General features: G+C 52.2%; 1 protein-coding gene across 3 annotated transcripts in view; it reads right to left on the reverse strand.

Annotated features, from left to right (window-relative positions):
- The window catches only part of MGAT5B (alpha-1,6-mannosylglycoprotein 6-beta-N-acetylglucosaminyltransferase B), a 66740-nt gene that overhangs the window by 31908 nt on the left and 15272 nt on the right, over positions 1 to 19560 (reverse strand). For all 3 annotated transcript variants that reach the window (XM_061392719.1, XM_061392718.1, XM_061392721.1), the window contains 5 exons: positions 11190 to 11305; positions 10619 to 10692; positions 9477 to 9647; positions 8612 to 8776; positions 7753 to 7922 (listed from right to left, as the gene is read on the reverse strand). In XM_061392719.1, coding sequence (XP_061248703.1) covers positions 7753 to 7922; positions 8612 to 8776; positions 9477 to 9647; positions 10619 to 10692; positions 11190 to 11305 — 696 coding nt within the window. The remainder of the gene's footprint in view (positions 1 to 7752; positions 7923 to 8611; positions 8777 to 9476; positions 9648 to 10618; positions 10693 to 11189; positions 11306 to 19560) is intronic.

A 19560-nucleotide genomic window follows, 5' to 3' on the forward strand; every position in this document is an offset into this window, starting at 1 on the left:
ACCCAGAGCAGCCAAAACAAGAGAATGTTCTAAAAGATAAAATAAAAAGCATCGATGGGAAGGCCCCATCCTGTAACCCCATTGGCAGCCCCACTACATCCTGCTCTCTTCCGCTTCCTCCTGGGGGTCACCCATGATAAAATCTTTCCTCCTGGAGCTTCCAACACTCCCTTTTCTGGCTCCTTCACACCAGCATTTAAACATGCTCACAGGGACTTCCTAAAGCAAATCAGTCCTGAATATGCACTGGAAGGACTGATGCTGAAGCTGAAACTCCAATACTTTGGCTACCTGATGCAAAGAACTGACTCCTTGGAAAAGACTCTGATGCTAGGAAAGATTGAAGGCGGGAAGAGAAGGGGACAACAGAGGATGAGGTGGTTGGATGGCATCACCAACTTGATGGACATGAGTTTGAGTAAGCTCTGGGAGTTGGTAATGGACAGGGAAGCCTGGCATGCTGTAGTCCATGGAGTCATGACACGACTGAGTGACTGAACTGAACTGACAGGGACTTCCCTGGTGGTCCAGTGGCTAAGACTCTGAGCTCCCAATGCAGGGTGCCCAGGTTCGATTCCTGGTCGGGGAACTAGATCCCACATGCTACAACTAGTTAGCGTGCTGCAACCAAGATCCAGTGTAGCCAAATAAATAAATATTAAAAAACAAAAACAACCCTGAGGCCTGCTGGGACTGGCAGCTTAGAGGGTTTACTGGCTACAGCTTGGTCAAGCTGGGCTGAGTACAAAGGACAGGATGTGGTCCCTGCCTTCGTCATTCTCCAGGGACCCTCCCCAGCATTTCCCTTGAACAAACATTGAACAAACAGAAAGGCCAAGAGACCAATTTCCACCAGGGCCGGTTCTTGACGTCTAAGAGTCTCCCCTCCTCACCCTCCTTATTTAAACATTCTCCTCTCAAGCTTTCATCATTTGCCAGTTAAGTCAACTAATTTTCTACTAAACCCAATTTCACTCATGGAGGGAGGAAGAGCTCAGTCATTTTTCCTCATGCCATGTACTATTAATGATGCTTGAAATTATGCAAATAAAATGGATGAGCACAGCCGATCCTGGGCAGGCGGGAAGGGGAAAGGCTTCATTTTAAAATGCCCACCATGGATCCAGACATCCCTGGGGACGTCTCAGATGCAGCCAACGGGGGCTCTGGCTTCGTGTCTCCTCCCGCCACATGTGCAGGGCACGGGCAGGACTGCCTGACATCCCTGAGCTGCAGTCTGATCAGAGCCTGTTGTCCTCACGCGCCGCCGGCGCCACTGCCGTCACCCCGGAAACATCTTGCAGAAGCAAAACCAGATGTGGATGCCGTGCACTGCCCCAAACATCATGCCAGTGCATCGGTTAATTAAAACACCAAAACACGAGGAGCAGAGAAAAGCGGTTCGTCTGTCCAGCCTCGTTGTCGAGTCAGTGACCAAGACATCTGCCGTGAACATCTGTGAATAAACTACGACAAATGTACGGGCAGCACCCCCATCCTGCTGCCTTCCCCACGCGCGGCGTTTCGCCGGCCCAGGGAGACGTTTCTGTGGCAGGAGCCCAGCCGCGACTCTCAGAATTCGGGTTATCTGCACATCCTGCTGATCTATTTTCACAAGACCCTGGTGCCTCTTGTGTAGCATGGCTCCGCCAGGCTGGGAGACGGGACCGCGGATGATCCCACCTCCCACGGAACCCACAGCAGCACCATGCCGGTATTCAGTGATCTCTCTGCCTGTGACCCCTTTCTAGGCTCAAACGGTCACCAAATTGTTACAGCTTGGCTTGTTGTCCCCCCACCAAACATATGTTGGAGTCCTAACCCCAGAACCTCAGAATGGGACCTTATTTGGAGGTAGGATTCTTACAAAGGTGACCAAGTTGAAATGAGGTCATTAGTAGGTCCTGATCTCATACGACTGGTGTCCTTATACGAAGGGGAACACTGAACCCAGACACATGCACAGAGAGAATGCCACGTGCAGAAGAAGGCAAAGACGCAGCTGATGTTTCCACAAGCCAGCAAACACCAAAGATCACTGACAACCAACAGAAGCCTCCGAACCAATCAACCCTACCAACACCATGATCTCAGACTTCCAGCATCCAGAAGCAGGAGACCACCCGCTTCAGTTGTTTAAACCTCCCAACCTGTGGCACTTCGTTACAGCAACTCTAGCAAACTGAATCACCTCTGTATGTTAGCGTCCAGTCAAGGAAAGGCCTGCATGTATGTAGCATTCGGGTGGTTCCGGCAGAGAATGAGTTTGGGGAGCTCATAGGCTAGGCCCAACCAGCAAATGTCACCAGGAAAAAGTATATCCAAGAGAGGGCGTGGCATGAAGTATTGGGCTGGCCAAAAAGTTGATTTGGGATTTTCCATACGATGCTACGGAAAACCCCCAAGGAACTGTTTGGCCAACCCAATACATTCCATGTCAGCAGGTTCACACAATGTCCCCGGAGGGGCACAAGAGGCCCTACTCCCCAGCCACCTCTGGGGGTTACCTCCTTGGCCTGCCTCCTCCACTCGGCCCCTGCCCTGCAGCCAAGGGGTAGCACGGGTGCTTTAAAGTGTGCAAAGGCAGGCTCAGGAGGAATTCACACATCTTTTCACAAATTCTCTAGGGCGCTGAGCCCCTACCCTAGGCCTGTTCCTCGGTAACCATTCACACACTGCAGTATCCTAACCGCACAGCTATCCTGCTAAACAGACTGGGAGGTGGGGGATGCGATGTCAAAAACAACATCCTCAACTTTTCTAATTCCCAACCATCACTGATCATTAGATCATAGATCACCCGGGGGAGCTTTGAAACCTTGATAACTCGGCCCCACCCCAGACCAATTAAATCAGAGACACCAAGACACCCGAAGGCCGATAAGTTTCCAAGGCAGTTCCACTACAGCTAGGGTTAAGAATTCCTACCTGAAATGAATTTCAACACAGCGGAGGCTGTCAATTTTATAGACATAACTGTACTATGTCTCCTGGGGAAGGAGATTTTCTTTTTTTAATTTTTATTCTTTAAGTTGTCTTAAATTGTACCTGGTATCGGATTTAGAAAAAACTTTCCTGAGACTGTTCCCTCGGGTGGCCAAGCTGTTTACACAATTCTGCCCCATCTGAGCAAGAGCCTTTGTGGCACCTACACCCCACAGGGAGCCCAGGGCAGAGCTGTCTGGGCACCGCCTCGGGCCTGCCTGCTTAACAAACTGCAAAGTGGAGATGGGGTGACCTCTCTCTAGAGCTCCTGCTCCAGGGAGTTTCAGATCTGCATGGGTGACACATTGGTGGATATGGAAAATACGGATCCTCTGTGGGGGGTGTGTGTGTGCATGGGGGTTACCTGTGTGCATGGATATGCACAAGTGTGCCATGGGCTCAATATCATATGTATGTGTATGTCCATGTGCAAGGGTGTGTGTGTGCAAGTCTGTGGAGGCATGCACCTTCGCTCAGGGGTGCACATACATACAAGGGTGTACATATGTGGTTGTGAACAAGGACATGCGTGCACGCATGAGGGTGCACGTGTGCAGTGAAGGAAATGGCAGCAGGGGTGTATTTCAGGTGTATTTCACAAGAGCCTCACTTTCAGGACTGCCCAAGTGCAGTGACCCCCATCTTTACTGCTCTGGCCCTGGAATGGACATCAGCAACCTCACTGATCACAGGCTCAGCTCCAGTGGGGCCCAGTGAGTGGCCAGAGGAGGAGGAAGTACTCTGGGAAGGTAAGGACTCAGGGTCGAGGTTGGAAGAGGAGACATCCCAGCAGGGGCTGAACAGAACAACTGAGTTAAAAGTCCTGCCTCTTGGGCTTCCCTGGTGGCTCAGTGGTAAAGAAGCCATGTGCCAGGGCAGAAGACACGTGCTCAATCCCTGGCCTGGGAAGAACCCACATACCACAGAGCAACTAAGCCCATGAGCCAGGACTACTGAGCCTGTGCTCTAGAGCCTGTGTGTCACAACTACTGAGCCCACATGCCACAGTGATTGCAGCCTGGGCACCCTAGAGCCCATGATCCACAACAAGAAAGACTGCCACGATGAGAAGCCCACACACTGCAACGAGAGAGCAGCCCCTGCTCGCTGCAACTAGAGAAAGCCCACATGCAGCAACGAAGACCCAGCACAGCCAAAACTAAATAATAAAATAAATGAATACAATGTTTTTTAAATTCCTGCTTCTTAGGGAGACTTGTCAAATAGCTGCTCTCTCACGCAAAGATGGTGCTCTAAGTGTGATGTTGGGCTGTCACAAACGCAGGGAGCCTTCCCATTCCCTGAGGGAGCAGTTAGGAAAGGAAGTTCTCACCTCTCTGGCCCCAGAAGATGCACAGTCAGAAGGGAAGAGTCCAGCTAATGCTGATAAACATGAATTCATCTAACCTAGAGCTGGAGCAGGTGTTGATAGAAGGATGCTTCACACTTGCAGGGGACTTGTGTGAGGCAGCACCTGAGATGCATGCTCTGGACAGTCCCCAACCCCAGGATTCTTCCCACTGCATCTTGGGGTCTCTGGTGACCTGGGGACAAGGGTCCCCAAAGCCTTGTTTACTGCTCTGCCTGAGGCAGGTCTGGCTTCCCACAGCACTGGCTGTGCCATCCTAAGTTGTCTGAGATTTCTCTGACTTCCTGCACCTCAGGTACCTTTTCTCTTTCCTCCTCCTCTTCCTTCGTCCCATCTGAGTTTCCTGTAGGAAGATCTGAGGCCAGGAAGAGAAGCCTCTTTTCATTATTTGCAAATGTCAGTGGCTTCTGCAGTTCTGCTCCACAGTGTAGATGCGTCTCCCCAGCTCTCTGTTCAGAGGGAGCAGGGGCGGGCACAGCGCGGTGAGCAGCAATACGTGCTGGCGGGCAGCAAGAGGGCACACCCAGCTCTGAAGTGGCCCGCACAATGGAAACAGCTTGTCTGACAACAAAATGCCACAGGGTGAGAGCCAGCATGGGGGACGTGCGGCTGGTTCCTGCTCCCAGCCCTGGGTAGCTAGTTTGACAGTTCAGCACCAGCCTCCGGGACAGCTCCCAACCTAGCTCATTCCCACTCAGGTGATTCAACCAGACGGGGCGGAGCTGCTGTTTCCAAGTGGCACCTCCTCCCCCAGAACTCGCTGCTCCTGAGCTGGGATGTGTTTCCAAATGCTGCCATAACCATGCAGCCCCTTCGCCAGGCCCTGTCACCTTCTCCCCCTACAAAGCAGACCGTCTTCCACATCCACACTTACACGTGTCTCTGAAGACACTTTCCATCTTTCCTAAGCCTACTGAAGACAAGCACATCAACTTAAAAGGATGATTCTAGAGGGATGAATTTCAAGCCACGGTGATGAAAACCTTCAAACTACTAGGTCCTTTGGTAGCCTCACAGCACACCCAAGTCTCAGCCTCCTTCTCCCCTGACTCTCTCTGACAACCTGAGTCACTGGCAGACTCTGAGTCACTCACTCTGAGTGGCTGCCCAATGCCAGTGCTCCCTGGGCCCTGTTGACCAAGTATTGTTGATGCTTGGTCCTTGGCAGTATCCTCCTCTATCCAACACTTCTCTGCTACAGAGCATCAGCATTTGTGGTCAGGACAAAATGCCCATTAGAAAAGGAAAAGAGAGAGAGAGATCTAGAACTAACAGACCATCCAGGTGGTGGTCAGGCTCTAGACAGGAATTACATTTTAAAACCACCTGAGAGTAAGTTCATGGGCTGATGAAGAAAAGTCAATTTGCAGGCAAACAGTTTGGGGGCCTTCCTTAGTTATGTGCTTAGTCATTCAGCTGTGTCCAACTCTTTGTGACCCCATGGACGGCAGCCCTTCAAGCTCCTCTGTCCATGGGATTTTTCAGGCAAGAATACTGGAGTAGGTTGCCATTTCCTCCTCCAGGGGATCTTCCCAACCCAGGGATCGAACCTGCATCTCTTGTGTCTCCTGCATTGCCAGGTAGTTTCTTAACCAGTGAGCCACTTGGGAAGTCTCCTTAGTTAGACCCTGAGACAAATTAGGACAGTCTCATTTCAATGCCAGTGAAAGGAATAGAAATTCACCAAGCACAAAATCTCAGGCCAGAGAGAAAATGTTTTGATAACTTTGAATATATTAAAATTAAGACCTTCCGTTCCTTAAAAAAAAGACATAAAGAAATCACAAAGACAAGCCACAAATTAGATTGGGAGATTTTCAAACATATATATCTTACACAGGATTTATACCTATAATATATAAAGAGCTCCTACAACTCAATAAGGAAAAGATAAACAGGAAATCAGAAAAGTGACAAATGACATGAATGGGCATGTCATCAAGGGGAAATAAGGAGAGCCGAGCATATGACTAACTGCTCAGCCTTGTCAGTTGTCAAGGAATGAGAGTTAAGACCGTAACAAGATACCACGATACCACTCAACACCCCCAGTGAGAAAGCCCAGTAACACCAAGTGTGCGGAAGGATGCAGCCCCCGGGGAACCTGGAACATGGAAGGACTCGACTGGTGCAGTCACTCAGGGAAACAACTGGCATTTTCTTGTCAGGCTGACTTTTTAGACACCCTAAGTCCCAGCAATTGTGCCCCTAAGTCTATACCAAAGAAAAAACTCAGTCTTTACCCAAGAGAAACTCTGACCCAGGGATACCAGGTGACATGTACAAAAATGTCCACCACAGATAGTATCATTCAAAATAACTTGTAAAAACATAGGGAAATGTCCACAGATGGGAAAAATGGATAAATAATCGTGGTATATTCACACAATGGAATATTATACAGCCGTGACATGAATGGCATAGAGCTACAGGCAGCAACATGGAGGAATCTTGGAAATCTAATAATGAGTGAAGAAAACAAATCTTGGAGGCTACAATCAGTAGGTAAAATTTTTACAAAGCTCAAATTAAACCAAAATAAAAACGAAATCATATATTGTTTATTGATACATGAATTTGTAAAACAACAACAAAAGAACAAATTTATTTTTTAAAGCAAAAGAATGATAAACACAAAATCCAAGTTCCAGGTTTCCTCCAGGGCTGGGTGGGGTCGAGGGCAGAGGGATAGGTGAGAGAAACTCCCAGGTGAACACAAGAGTCCTGGTAATATCCTCATTCTGCAGCTGGGTGGCAGAAGCATAGATCACTTCATTCTTGTGCTTTCTGACATGTGGTACATATATTTTTGTACGTATCAAATATCATATAATAAATATTGACAGATAAAATAAGAAATATCTTACATATTTCTATGCCCCACAAATATAGTGGTTAAAAATGAGCCTAATCATACACACACACACACACAATCCTATCCCCTCTTAACCACCAGTCTCCCACCTCAAACAGCATCAGAGGGACCCTGGGAAAGGCAAGCACTGGAAGGGATAGCACTGGCCCACCTCCCCCCATCCCCAGGTCTTCCTGGCCCCCACGAAGAAGCACAGCCCTAGAAGAGGACCCCTGAGGCTGCACCAAGTCACCCAGGATGGGAGCAGCGGGGACCCTATCTGATGACGTGGCTCAGTTCCACAAACCAGTATCTGTCAGCCCCTGAGCACATACAACAGGGCTCCCCTTAGGTCCAAGACGGAGAACAGGACCCTGTTTGAACAGCACTGAGCAAATACGATTCCTGGTGCATCCCCCAGAATGACGGGGGGGATCAGCGCTGAGGACAGGAGGGTGGGAGGCAGACTGAGCAGGTGGAGAAAGCTATGGGGAATGTCGCCATCTGACAGTAGCTCCCCTTCCTTTCCTCCCCCCGCACTCACCTCTGCAGCTCCTTCAGGGACACTGTGATCCGGAGGCCGTGGCCCAGGACATAGAGAGCAGCCAGGATGTCTGCCCACTGCACCATCTCCCCCAGAGGCCCGCCCTTCAGCACCCGCGGGCTGAACACGTCCCCAGACTCCTCAGTCAGGAAGCCGATGTGGACGAGGATCTGGTGGGGCGGGGGTGGGGGGACACAGAGGGTCAGCTTGGAGGAGCAGCAGCCCCCGGCCCGGCCACCCCCAGGGACACCCGGCCAGCGGAAGACACGGTCTCCCTCCCGGCTGTGCTTTCTGGCACCAGGGCGCAGCGGAGGGACCAAGAGGCAGGGTGACCTCGCTGGAGACACAGGTGAACAGGACGGTCACATCCTGCCCTGAAGGCGCTTATGGTCCAGATGAAAGAGGCAGACAACAGTAAACACAGACAAGAGGTAACTCATGAAATGACAAGGACTCTGAAAGAAATAAACAGGGTGAATGAGAGAGTCAGGTAAGTATTTATTGCATGGATGGATGGATGGACAGACAGATGGAGGAACCAATGGGCCGAGGAACTCCCCCAAACAGGCTACGTTATTCCCAGCATTCCAGGCAAATGACACGACTTTTCTGCCTGATGAGAACAAGACGCCCACAGAATGTAGGATTCCTAAAGGGGAGAGGGTGTCACTCTGCCCCAAAGTTGAAAAGCGTCGACCGACACACGCATCTATCCTGACTCTGCCGCTGCACCACCCCAGCTCAAATTCAAATAAACACAATAAAAGTCTTTTAAGGGTAGACCCAGGGTGCCCTTGGCAGCCTGAGGCCCCGGGCTCACTAAGCTCAGCTCCTTGAACACACTGGGAGGATGAGGTACCTGCTTCTGGTCCCTCCGGACGCCCCCCAGTTTCTGCGCCAGGCGCTGGGCGGCCAGTGCCCACTGGGCTGTGAACCGCTTGGTGCGTTTCTTCATGAAGATTAGCGATTCCTTCCCGCTGCCCATCAGCTCCAGGAGGTGGGACAGATTGCTCCGGAAAACTGCCTGGAGTGGGGGGTCCAGACCATAGTTCTCTAACTTCCGGCCAGCAGCTACATCACCACCATCACCCGCCACCCAGGGTATCTTCCCTGTGAGGTTGGGTCTGTTCTAGCTCTTCCCATGAGCCCCGCTCTCATCCCCCCAACATTCACTCCCCAGCCGCGTCTGTCTGTCCCAGCCCAGCTCCAGTCAGCCACTGGTCCTGGGCCCTTCAGGAGGGGGTCAGCTGTGACCTGTTCCCAGGATCCCAGCTCTGACAAGGAGGCAGTGAGGTCGTGGTCAGAGCCTGGGCTCCAAGGGCAGAGAAGCCAGGCTGCCTTTCAGCGGAGCCAGAGTATCTGTATGCCTTAACGAAGTTAACTCAGCTCTCCAGACCTCAGATCTGTCATCTGTTAAATAAGACTGTGTAAGGACTGCTGCGAGATTTAAGTACAAATAAAGTGTCTGCCACACAGGAAGCCTTCAATGAGTGACAGCTATTATTACTATTATTCCAGTCCATTAAGGGAGGTGCCTCCAGGGCCCCAGCCTGCCCCTCAAGTAGTTTCAGCTTCGCAGCATCCCACAGGAGTTGGGATGGGCACCCACAGGCTGGCAGGCAAGGACCAGCCCACCCACCAGGCAGAGCCAACTGGCCTTATCTTACCCAGGGGCAAAGTGTCCCCTGCTCCCCAAGCATGACCCAGCCACCTCCCATGCCTACCTGGACCTTGGGGAGGGGCTTGGGAGCCCTCCGGGTGGCCGTCTGGTTCCTCCAGGGCAGCGGGGGGCAGAACCACTCGACCTCACTGAGGTAGATGAGGAAGGAGCACTCGGTCCCGTCCACCCCGAAGAAGGCGTAGCAAGGGTCAGAGGTCCAGCGGGCGCGCATCCACTGTGGAGAGGGCCAGCCTGCGCCAGGGGGCCAGTGCCAGTCCCTCATGTGCCCTCGGGGCCCCCGTGCGTGCATGTCCTTGGGGACCCCTAGGTCCCCCAGGAGAGGGTCCCTGGGGCCCATCCTAAAGGTGCAGCAGGGCCAGAAGCAGAGAAGAGAGACTGGACCAGGGGCCTAGGACCCAGCCCTGTGTCTCGGCCACTGAGAAACTCAGGGAAGGCCAGACTGGACCACCACCCCCCAGGCCCAGAAAGAGAAGGACCCGGCGGGAACGAGGCCAGGTCAGGACACATGCGGTCAAACAGTGGAGGTGCAGCAGCTGCAGGCCTGGCGGGGCCTCATCATTTGTTCTCCATCCACAACCAAGAGCCGCATTTGGCTGACGCCTAGGTCAGGTCGCAGGGCTGTGGCCAGGGCAGGACTCATCCACAGTGGCCCCCACGTGGTCCCCAAGAAAGGGTCTGCAGTGCCACTGCCCCCACTCTTAGGGATTTCAGCACCAGTGAGGGGCTGGCTTTTATGCCTGTGAACTGGCTCCCCAGATAGACAGGCTCCATGCAACCGGGGTTGGGGGGGTCGCCCTGGGCAGTGGGGAGGGATTCTCTCAGTCCAGCTGGGCTAGAAGGGATGCGGAGAGAGAGTGAGGTCCACTCCTTGTGTGAAATTGAATCAGACTGCTGGGGGTGGCATATGTATATTTAATAGCTTGTCTGCTGTAAGACAGTACTGAAAACCCCAAAATATGACCCGTTCTGGGAAATTCAGTTGGTGGGCCAGGCAGAGAAGTAGTTCCTCTGGGGCTGGCTTCTGCTAGCCAGTGCCAGTGTGAGGGTCCAGAGCCTGGGTGGAGAGCCCCTTGGTGGTGGATATTGCAGCTAGCAGAGCCCCAGAGCTAATCTGGGCCACAGCCCCTGCGGAGGGGCCCACTTCTCCTGGTCACCCCACCCCCACCCCTCAGCCCCAAGCCTCACCTCCACCTTCCCTGAGCAGTCAGGGAACTTGGGGTCACTGGGTGCCTCACACTGGTCCCGCCGGCCTTCAGACACTGCAGAGAGAGAAGGCCAGCTTGCTGAGGACCTGGGCCCAGGAAGGAGCCCGGCAGAGAAAGCGCAAGGCGGGTGGGAAGGGGAAGCGTGGGCACACACACTGCCCTTGACCTGAGTTTTCTTCCCTGAAAGGCCACCTGCCAGCGGTGGCCTGGGCCTGAGTTGCCCCCTCTGCCACCATGCCCACCCTCCTTAGGCGATTCAGGCCAATGAGGAGCTGGCCTGAATGCTTAAAGACCAGTTCTCTGGAGGGGCAGACCTCAGGCACACATCTGAATGTACTCCCGACTTTTTGAGGGGGGCTTCCCAGCCTGATGCTCCCCACATCAGAGGAATGGAGGGGCCACCCAGGGATGGTGGGGTCACCCCACTGAGAGCCCAAGGCAGGACCCCCCAGGAGCCAGAGGAGCTGCTGTGGGGAGAAATCAGGCCCCACCCCAGACTCCCACCACCCTGTACTCTGTCCTGGAGGTCGTGAGGCGCCCCCGGCCCCCACCCTTGCTGTGCAGGAGCAGGCTGTGGCGCAGGATCTGGTCCACCTTCACAGCAATGTCCGAGACGTTCTGGGCGATGGCCTGGATCCGCTCCATGAGGCCAGGCTCGGCAGGGAGCCTAAGAGGGAGAAGCCAGGGTGAGCCTGCGGGATGGCCATCCCGGGGGCAAGGGGAGGGGGGCCCAGCCTTCCCGCAAAGGACTGCAGGGCCCCCAGCACCCAAACGCCAGCCTGCGCTGCACGGAAATGCAGCAACCAATAGTCAGGCCAGGAAATGGAGCCGCTGCTGTCTCAGCCTGAGCTGATGGAGCTCGCTAACTAACCATCAACGTACCCACCTGGCACACCTCTGGGAGAACCCACACCTGCAAGTGCCAGGCCAAGGGCAGCGCTCGGGCTGACATGGGCAGAGGAATTCCCTTCAAGAGCCTGGACGGGAGGTGTTTGGGGAGCCCCAGGTGACGGAAGCCCTTTTCCTGGGCTCAGCTGGCCGCCTTGAGTCTTTTTCTCTATTTTTCTCCTGGGGGGAGGGCTGTATCTTGCCAAAATAAATTCCACACAAAGTGGCCTGGGGACTTGCCAACTATTAAAACCTCTAGTAAAATTATTGCTGGATTCCCAAGAATGAGTTCTCCCAGGACCCTAAACGAGTTCGCTGCCACAAACATCACAGCCCTCCGACTCACCACCAACACTGGCACTGCCTTAATTTCTGGAGAATTTATTCCCTGGTGTTGATCACCACTCCTCTCTCGGAGGAGTTTATTAGACATCAGCTGCACTATTTATCTCACAGCAAAAACTTCTATTGAGACAGATTCCACTCGGCTGGCACGTGGGGCTCACAGCAAGGAGGGCTCTGGGGGCTCCCCCTCCAGAAGGCCGCTTCATTTTTTCTGAAGACAGTAATTCCATTCCCTTTGATTTTCACCACCTCCTCTGGCTTTGCAGGCCATGTTTAAGCTCCATTTATCCCTTTACAAGGACTGGGTCTTCCTTGCCGCACATAATAACAACTACACGAAGGAGGATTTTTCCAACCTGGGCTCCTCTGGGATTTTCAAACCCCACCTCCCACCAGAAAAGGCACAGCGCTGCCCCTCCTCGGCCACCCGCCCCCTTAGGCCACCCTCCCCCCCCACCATTTTCCTTTTTTAAAACTTTGGCTGTGCTGGGTCCTCACTGGCTTCTTTGGTTGTGGTGTGTGGGCTTAGTTGCCCCTTGACATGTGGAATCTTAGTTCCCCAGCCAGGAGTCAAACCCACATCCCCTGCATTGGAAAGCGGACTCTTTTTTTGCCGGCGGGGGGTGGGGGAGGGCGCTGTGTTGGGTCTTCATTGCTACATGGGCTTTCCTCTAGTTGCAGCAAGTGGGGCTACTCTATAGCTTGTGTGCTTGGACTTCTCCCTGCGGCGGCTTCTCTTCTTGCGGAGCACGGGCTCTAGGGCGTGCGGGATTCAGCAGTTGTGGTTCCTGGGCTCCAGAGCGCAGGCTCAGTAGTTGTGGTGCTTGGGCTTAGTTGCTCTGCGGCACTTGGGATCTTCCCGGACCAGGGATCCAACTTGTGTCTCCTGTATTGGCAGGTGGATTCTTTACCACTGAGTCACCAGGGAAGCCCTGGAAGGCGGATTCTTAACCACTGGACCACCAGGGAAGTCCTCCCTGCTCCACTTTCTGTAAGGAGAGGAAGGGCGTGGGGACAAAAGGCAGAGGCGGCAGGAAGCGGGGAGATGAGCCCTCCACACACACCTGTGCACACACATGTACACGCGTGTGCACACACGTACACAGGCAGCCCAGTCCACGCTCTCCAAACTCTCCTGGAAAATGGCATTGCCTTTCATTCACTTTCGGTGGCTGCTGTAACGAATGACCACAGACTGGGGGCTTAGAGCAGTACAGATGTCTTCCCTCACACCCCGGGCACCAGAAGTCTGCAGTCAAGGTGTCGGCAGGCTTGCTCCTCCTGGAGGCTCTGGGGGAACACCTGTCCTGGCTTCTGGGGTGCCAGCGGTCCTCAGTCTCTGTCTTTCCTCTCCCTCCTTCTGTGTGCGTCCAAATTTCCTCTTCTTAAAGGAACACCAGGCACTGGATTAGGGCCCACCCTGATCCAGTATGACCTCATCTTAATTTGACTGCATCTACCAAAACCCTATTTCTGAACAAGATCATATTCATAGGTACCATATCCACAGGCCCAGCGTTTATCCTGCTGCTTCTTTCATGGGAGATGAAGAGCAAACGGGGCAGGGGGAGCCTTTGACTCCTCGTGCTTCTGGGTCCACATTATTTGGAGACTTATTGGAGGGCTTCCCAGGTGGCACTAGTGGTAAAGAACCCTCCTGCCAGTGCAGGAGACGTAAGAGACATGGGTTCCATCCCTGGGTCGGGAAGACCCTCTGGAGGAGGGCATGGCAACCCAGTCCAGTATTCTTTGCCTGGAGAATCCATCCCATGGACAGAGGAGCCTGGCAAGCTACAGTTCATGGGGTCGCAAAGAATCAAACACAACTGAAGTGACTTAGTATGCAGGCATTGGACTGAGAAAGGACCTCAGAGTCAGAGGTCCTGGATTCAAATCCTGGTTCCACTGGAGAGCTGTGTGACTTTGGGCAAGTAACCTAACCTCTCTGAGCCCCAGGGTTAGCTCATATAAAGTCTGAATAATTTTAGCTCCCTCACAGAGTGATGAACTGCAAGGATTAGACATGAAATTGACTGTCAAGGGCTCAGTATACAGTAAGTGCTCAATAAATGCTTGAGACGCTCTCACTCCCTACCTCCAGGAGTCACCCCATCCTTGAGAGGAAGTCTCATAAGTCTAACTTCAGAGCAAAGTACTTCACTTTGGGGGAGATTCAGCAATTTTCATATGATAAGCATTTTTTTTTTTTTTTGCATAAAACATATCACCAGCCTGGGCTTTAAAACAGCGCAGATGGCATCTGTCTGATTTAACAAGTTCAAGTTGTTCAAAACAGAATTACTTGGCGTCACTATTATTATACTGGACTTAGCATTTGCACAGCACTTTCTATTTTCAAATAACATAGGATCAGGCTTCTTTCCCTGGGAAGTTTTTTTTTTTTTTAAATGACAACAAAAGTAGATGTTGTGAGACTTCAAACCACAGCACATCTGTGACCTGGGAAATTTCCGTGGAAAAGAGAAGGGGGCATGTGGATTGGGGACAAGGTGTGCGGCTGCCCACCACTGATAGTGTTGTCACCGTGGGATTGGGGCGGTGGCAGGGCTGGCTTCTCCATCAGGCCAGGGTGGTGCACTGTCAGGGCCACAGTGCTTTTAGGGGTCCACAAAAATGTTTCCATTCCTCTAAACATCAGGACAAAATTGTAGGTCAGGAAAAGACTTTAATACGTAATGTTACTATAAGCATCTTTATGCCAATGCAGTCATAAAATATAATTTTGCTATTGGTTAAATATGCTCGGGCATAAGTGGCTTCCTGGAGCCAGCTGCCCTCCAAGGCTGACCCTGGTGTGGCCAGCCTCTGAACACTGGCCCAGGGTCCCCTGAAGAAGCAACCAACACCACAGGCCACCCACTGATCTCAGGACTCTCTGCCCCTCCACCACCCAGAGCCAGGGGCCAGAGGCCAGAACAAAGCAGGGCACTCTGGCTCCAGCCGGTAGCCACTTCCCCCCAGGACACCGGCTCCAGGCATCACCTCCCATCAGGCCAGGCCCCCAGAAGGCCCTCTTGAGCCTTGGCCCCCTCATTCCAGCCTCATGAGGCCATTACTGATTCCAGTTCTCAGTCCCCTGGCCCCAGCACGAGCGCTCCAGGAAGCCGCAGGAAGGAGGTTTAATTTTGAGTTCCACCCATGATTTATGAGGGTTGCATTCAATTAATGAGATATTGATTTCTGCGCAGCTGGCCAGCGTGCTTGCTGGGAGTTGTTATTTTATTATAAAACTGATAGCTTCCCTTTTAAAACAGAGGGACTCGCATTCACAGGTGCCTGAAGACACATGTACCAAGACACAAACGCTACAGCCAGAAACACGAGCACCGCGAACAGGAGATGGGTTCTCTCCAGGTGTCTGTCTCTCTGTCTACTTCTCACACACACCACACAGAACATAGGAAACCCCCATCCCTGGTGTCCAGTCTTCCCTGCATTTTTTTTACTGCTCTCCTCCTCTGCTCCCCCCTCTTCATTGCCATCAGAGGTCTGATGCCATCAGAGTGCTCCCAGCACATGATCAAGGACCTGCCTGCCCCTCCCTGGTTAACAGCAGAGAGGACGCCTTCTCTCCTGCCCTGAGAAATACATACACACATACATGCACACGTATGTATCAGAAAGATAGGATAGCTAGATGATAGATAGATAGATAGATAGTCTTCCCACTGTTGATAGGAACAGAGCTGGAGTTGGACTGTAGTTTCATCACTTGGGGAAGGGACTGGTACCCCATGGGTGGGCAAAGCCAGGCTATGAGGAACAGAGCCCCCATCCCCACCCCAGAGCCCAGTGTTTCCCTGAGGATTTTCTTTTCTAACATCTCATATGTCTTACTTAGGGCTTCCCAAGGTGGCAGTAGTGGTAAAGAGCCCGCCCGCCAATGCAGGAGATGTGAGAGACATGGATCCCTGGATCGGGAAGACCCCTTAGAGGAGGGCATGGCAACCCACTTCAGATTCTTGCCTGGAGAATCCCATGGACAGAGGGGCCTGGTGAATTATAGTCCACGGGGTCGCAAGAGTCAGACAAGACTGAAGTGACTTAGTACGCACTCATGTTTATTTAAGACACACTGATATCCCGCTATATATGCCTGGTTTCTTGCCTCTTTTACTTGGACTACATGATGAGTAAATACATTGCCAGCCATTAAATATTTTTAATGTATTTTTAGTGGTTACATTTTATTCCATCATGCGTGTCCATACTGTATTGACCTTTTCCCCACTGATTTCTTTTTTAATATTTACTTTTATTTCTTTTATTTATTTGGCTGGGCCAGGTCTTAATCGCAGCAGGCAGGATGGTTAGCCGCAGCCTGTAGGGTCTAGTTTCCCTGACCAGGGATCAAATCCCGGGCCCCCTGCACTGGGAGCGCTCGGAGTCTTAACCACTGAACCACCAGGGAAGTCCTAATAGTAGGACTCGGAAGTATCTTAAAAGTAATGTGTCTATTTGGCTGCATCCTCAGTGATAAAAATCTTATAATTAAAACATATTTCCCAGTTTGATAAGTTAAACAGTTCCTTAAGTGTGGGATTGTTATCAATAATGAAGGAGAATTATTTGTTCTGTTACATGTTCTTTTGCCTCAAATTCTGCTTTGTTTGGTATAAATATTGCCATCTCCACTTTCCGTTTGTGTGTCCTGGATACATTTCCTTTTATTTTTAATTTCTGAGTCACTGGTTTTGAGGCCTGTCTTACAAATGGCGTACAGTGGGATGCTGAGAACCTTTGTCCCTGTTAGGGATGTTTAACCTTTCACATTTATGTCACATTTGACAGGTGCCTGCCCTGGAGTGACTTTCTCAACCAGTCACCAACATCTCCCCCCACCCCCGTATCAGTCCGGCTTCCCCCAGCCCAGAGGCCAGACACACTCCCAGATCTGTCGTGTTAGGAAGGGGCCAATCCAGAGGCTGGACCCAGCACAGGGCCTGTGAGAAGTGGGGCATGTCCTTTAAAACTGAGCCCCAAGTTATCTTAACTGGTAGTATGTCCCCTGTCCTACACCCCACCCCCACACACAGAAGCTATACTCCTGGCACCTGGCCCTGCCAGCACAGAGATGGCCGAGAATGTCTAGAAGCTTTTTATTATTATTATTAGTTTACTTATTTACTTGGCTGTGCCGGGTCTTAGTGGTGGCACACAAGGTCTTTGATCTTGATCTTCACTAAGGTATGAGGGATCTTTAGTAGTGGCGTGTTAGACCTAGTTCCCTGACCAGGGATGGAACCTGGGCCCCCTGCTTCAGGAAGCCAGAGGCTTAGCCCCTGGATGACTGGGGAAGTCCTCAGGAGCATTTTTGAGTTTTTAAATAAAGCTTTAAAAAATTGGGGGAAAAAAAATAAAACTTCAACTCCTTACTCACAGACGATAATTCTGATGGATCTTCCTTCCTGCTATCCCTTCTCCACAGGGAAGGGTTGCTGGCTCCCTCTTCCTAAGGAGTTCTGACACTCTTTGAGGACAAGAACTCTGACTTCTGTCTTCTGGGTTTCCTCCATCCATTCCTGACACCCCAGCCCACAGCCTGCACCCAGTAGGCACTCGACAAATACAGATTGGCTCGAACGCAGACAGCCTCAAGTCTCAGCTGTCTTTGCCACTGCAGAGAGGCCTTATAGAAAATTCAGAGATCACTCTTTGGTTTTAGGATACATAATACGATGCCATTTGCAATAAATCGGCAAATAAACCTGTATTGTGTTTTCCTAGGCTGAATAAAGCAAATTTGCTTTCCCTAAGGATATACCAGCCATGAGTGAGAGGCACAGCCGAGAAGCTTCCAAAGGGCAGAAGCGGGGCAGTGGAGGTTGTTCTTTTTAAAGCCACAGATAATTGCAAAGTGAGAAATCCAAGTGCAGATAACTGAGAGTTTGCTGGAAACACAGCGGCGACAGGGTTCTCACCTGCCAGCTCCATGCTGGACCATCCGGAGTGGGGTTAGGGTGGGGAGAGGACTGCAGGGTTCGTGCCCATGGGAAGGGTGAGCAGGTAGCCTCTGCGCACCCTGGACACACCCACTGCTTCACTCCCTGAAGCCAGAAGCAACAGTGTCCCTGAAATTTATGGCTCTGCCTGTGGGGTTTGATGGGCTCTGCTGGTCATGATGGATTGTTGCTATTTCCTGGGATGAAGCTGGAGCGGGTGGAGATGAAGGGCAGAGCAGGGGAGGGAGGGCGGGCTGGGACGGGAAGAAACCGGAGAGACACTGAATGTGCTGGCAGTAGCATTCCCGGCCCCAGGAGGCAGGCCCGGCAGCCCAGGAACACTTGACCCTCTGCTCTCACCCTGGTGACCAGACCAGTGTGGAAAGAGGGTGGATCTGCAGCCCGGATAGGGGGGAGCACAGCTGGGGCAGCTGGGAAAGTGGAAAGGATGAGAGGCGGGGCGAGGGGCTAAATCAGAGGGGACACAGCAGCATCAGAGAGGGCCACCCTGTGCACACGGAGAAGCAGCAGCCTCAGACCCCAGGGGGAGTCCAGGGGTGCCCAGCACCTTTGCCTCCATTTCCCGTCTCTGCCCCCTGGAGGAGGGCATGCCAACCCACTCCAGCATTCTTGCCTGGAGAATCCATGGACAGAGGAGCCTGGTGGGCTACAGTCCATGGAGTCGCAAAGAGTCAGAAATGACTTAGTGACTAAACCATCCCCACCTGTCTCTGCCCCAGCCCCTCTCACACCCCCCTCATCCAGAGACATCCCTCAGCTCTAAGAATGGGGTCCCAACGCCACCTGCCATCACTGACAAAGCTCTAAGCCACCTGCCCACTGCCCTCTCCCAGCCCCCACTGCGCTCTGCCAGGTGGACCTTCACTGTGGTTTCTTTCTTTCAAGACACCAAGCTTGGGACTCCCCTGATGGTCCAGTGACTAAGACTCCGCACTCCCAATGCAGGGGCCTGGGGTTCGACCCCTGGTCAGGGAACTGGACCCCATATGCTGCAACTAAAGGTCCCGAGTGCACCAACTAAGACCTGGGGCAGCCAAATAAATGAATATTTTTTTAAAAGACACCAAGCCTGCTCCTTCCCCAAGGCCTTTGCACTTGCTGTTCCCTCTACCCCAAATTATCTACTCCCCAGCTCCTCACGTGGCTGGCTCCTCCCGCTCATTCAGAATTGAGCTCACATATCACCCATTCCCACGCGCCTTGACAGACCACCCTGTCTGAATAGCCTCTTTCCCAGTCCTCCACTTTCTCATGCTTAGAGCTTGGCTCAGGATCTCTACATTATCTCATTTTGTTCTTTTTCTCAGTTACTGTCTGTCTTCCCTGCAGGAACGGGGACAAGGCTCATTGCTGTGTCCCCAGCACCGGGAGCAGTGCCTGGCACTTCGGTGGTGCCAAGACGTATTTCAGGAGCAGAGAGATCTCTAGTTTCTTCTGTCAGATGCTCAGTCTCTGGAGAGCCACAGCATGTAACCAGGGACCCCGAATTCCCAAGGGGGAAGAGCTCCCACCAGGAGCTGGGCACTCTGGCGAGCTCCTCACACCCACCGCTGTGTTTAATCCCAGGCTCCAGAACTGTAATTTAATTTATTTTTTAATTAATTTTTTTGGAGTACAGTTGCTTTACAGTGTTGTATCAGTTTCTGCTGTACAACAAGGTCAACCAGTTATCCCTTCTCTTTTTTGGATTTCCTTCCCATTTAGA

The sequence above is a fragment of the Bos javanicus genome, chromosome 19, assembly GCF_032452875.1.
Source record: "Bos javanicus breed banteng chromosome 19, ARS-OSU_banteng_1.0, whole genome shotgun sequence".
NCBI classification, from domain to species: domain Eukaryota; kingdom Metazoa; phylum Chordata; class Mammalia; order Artiodactyla; family Bovidae; genus Bos; species Bos javanicus.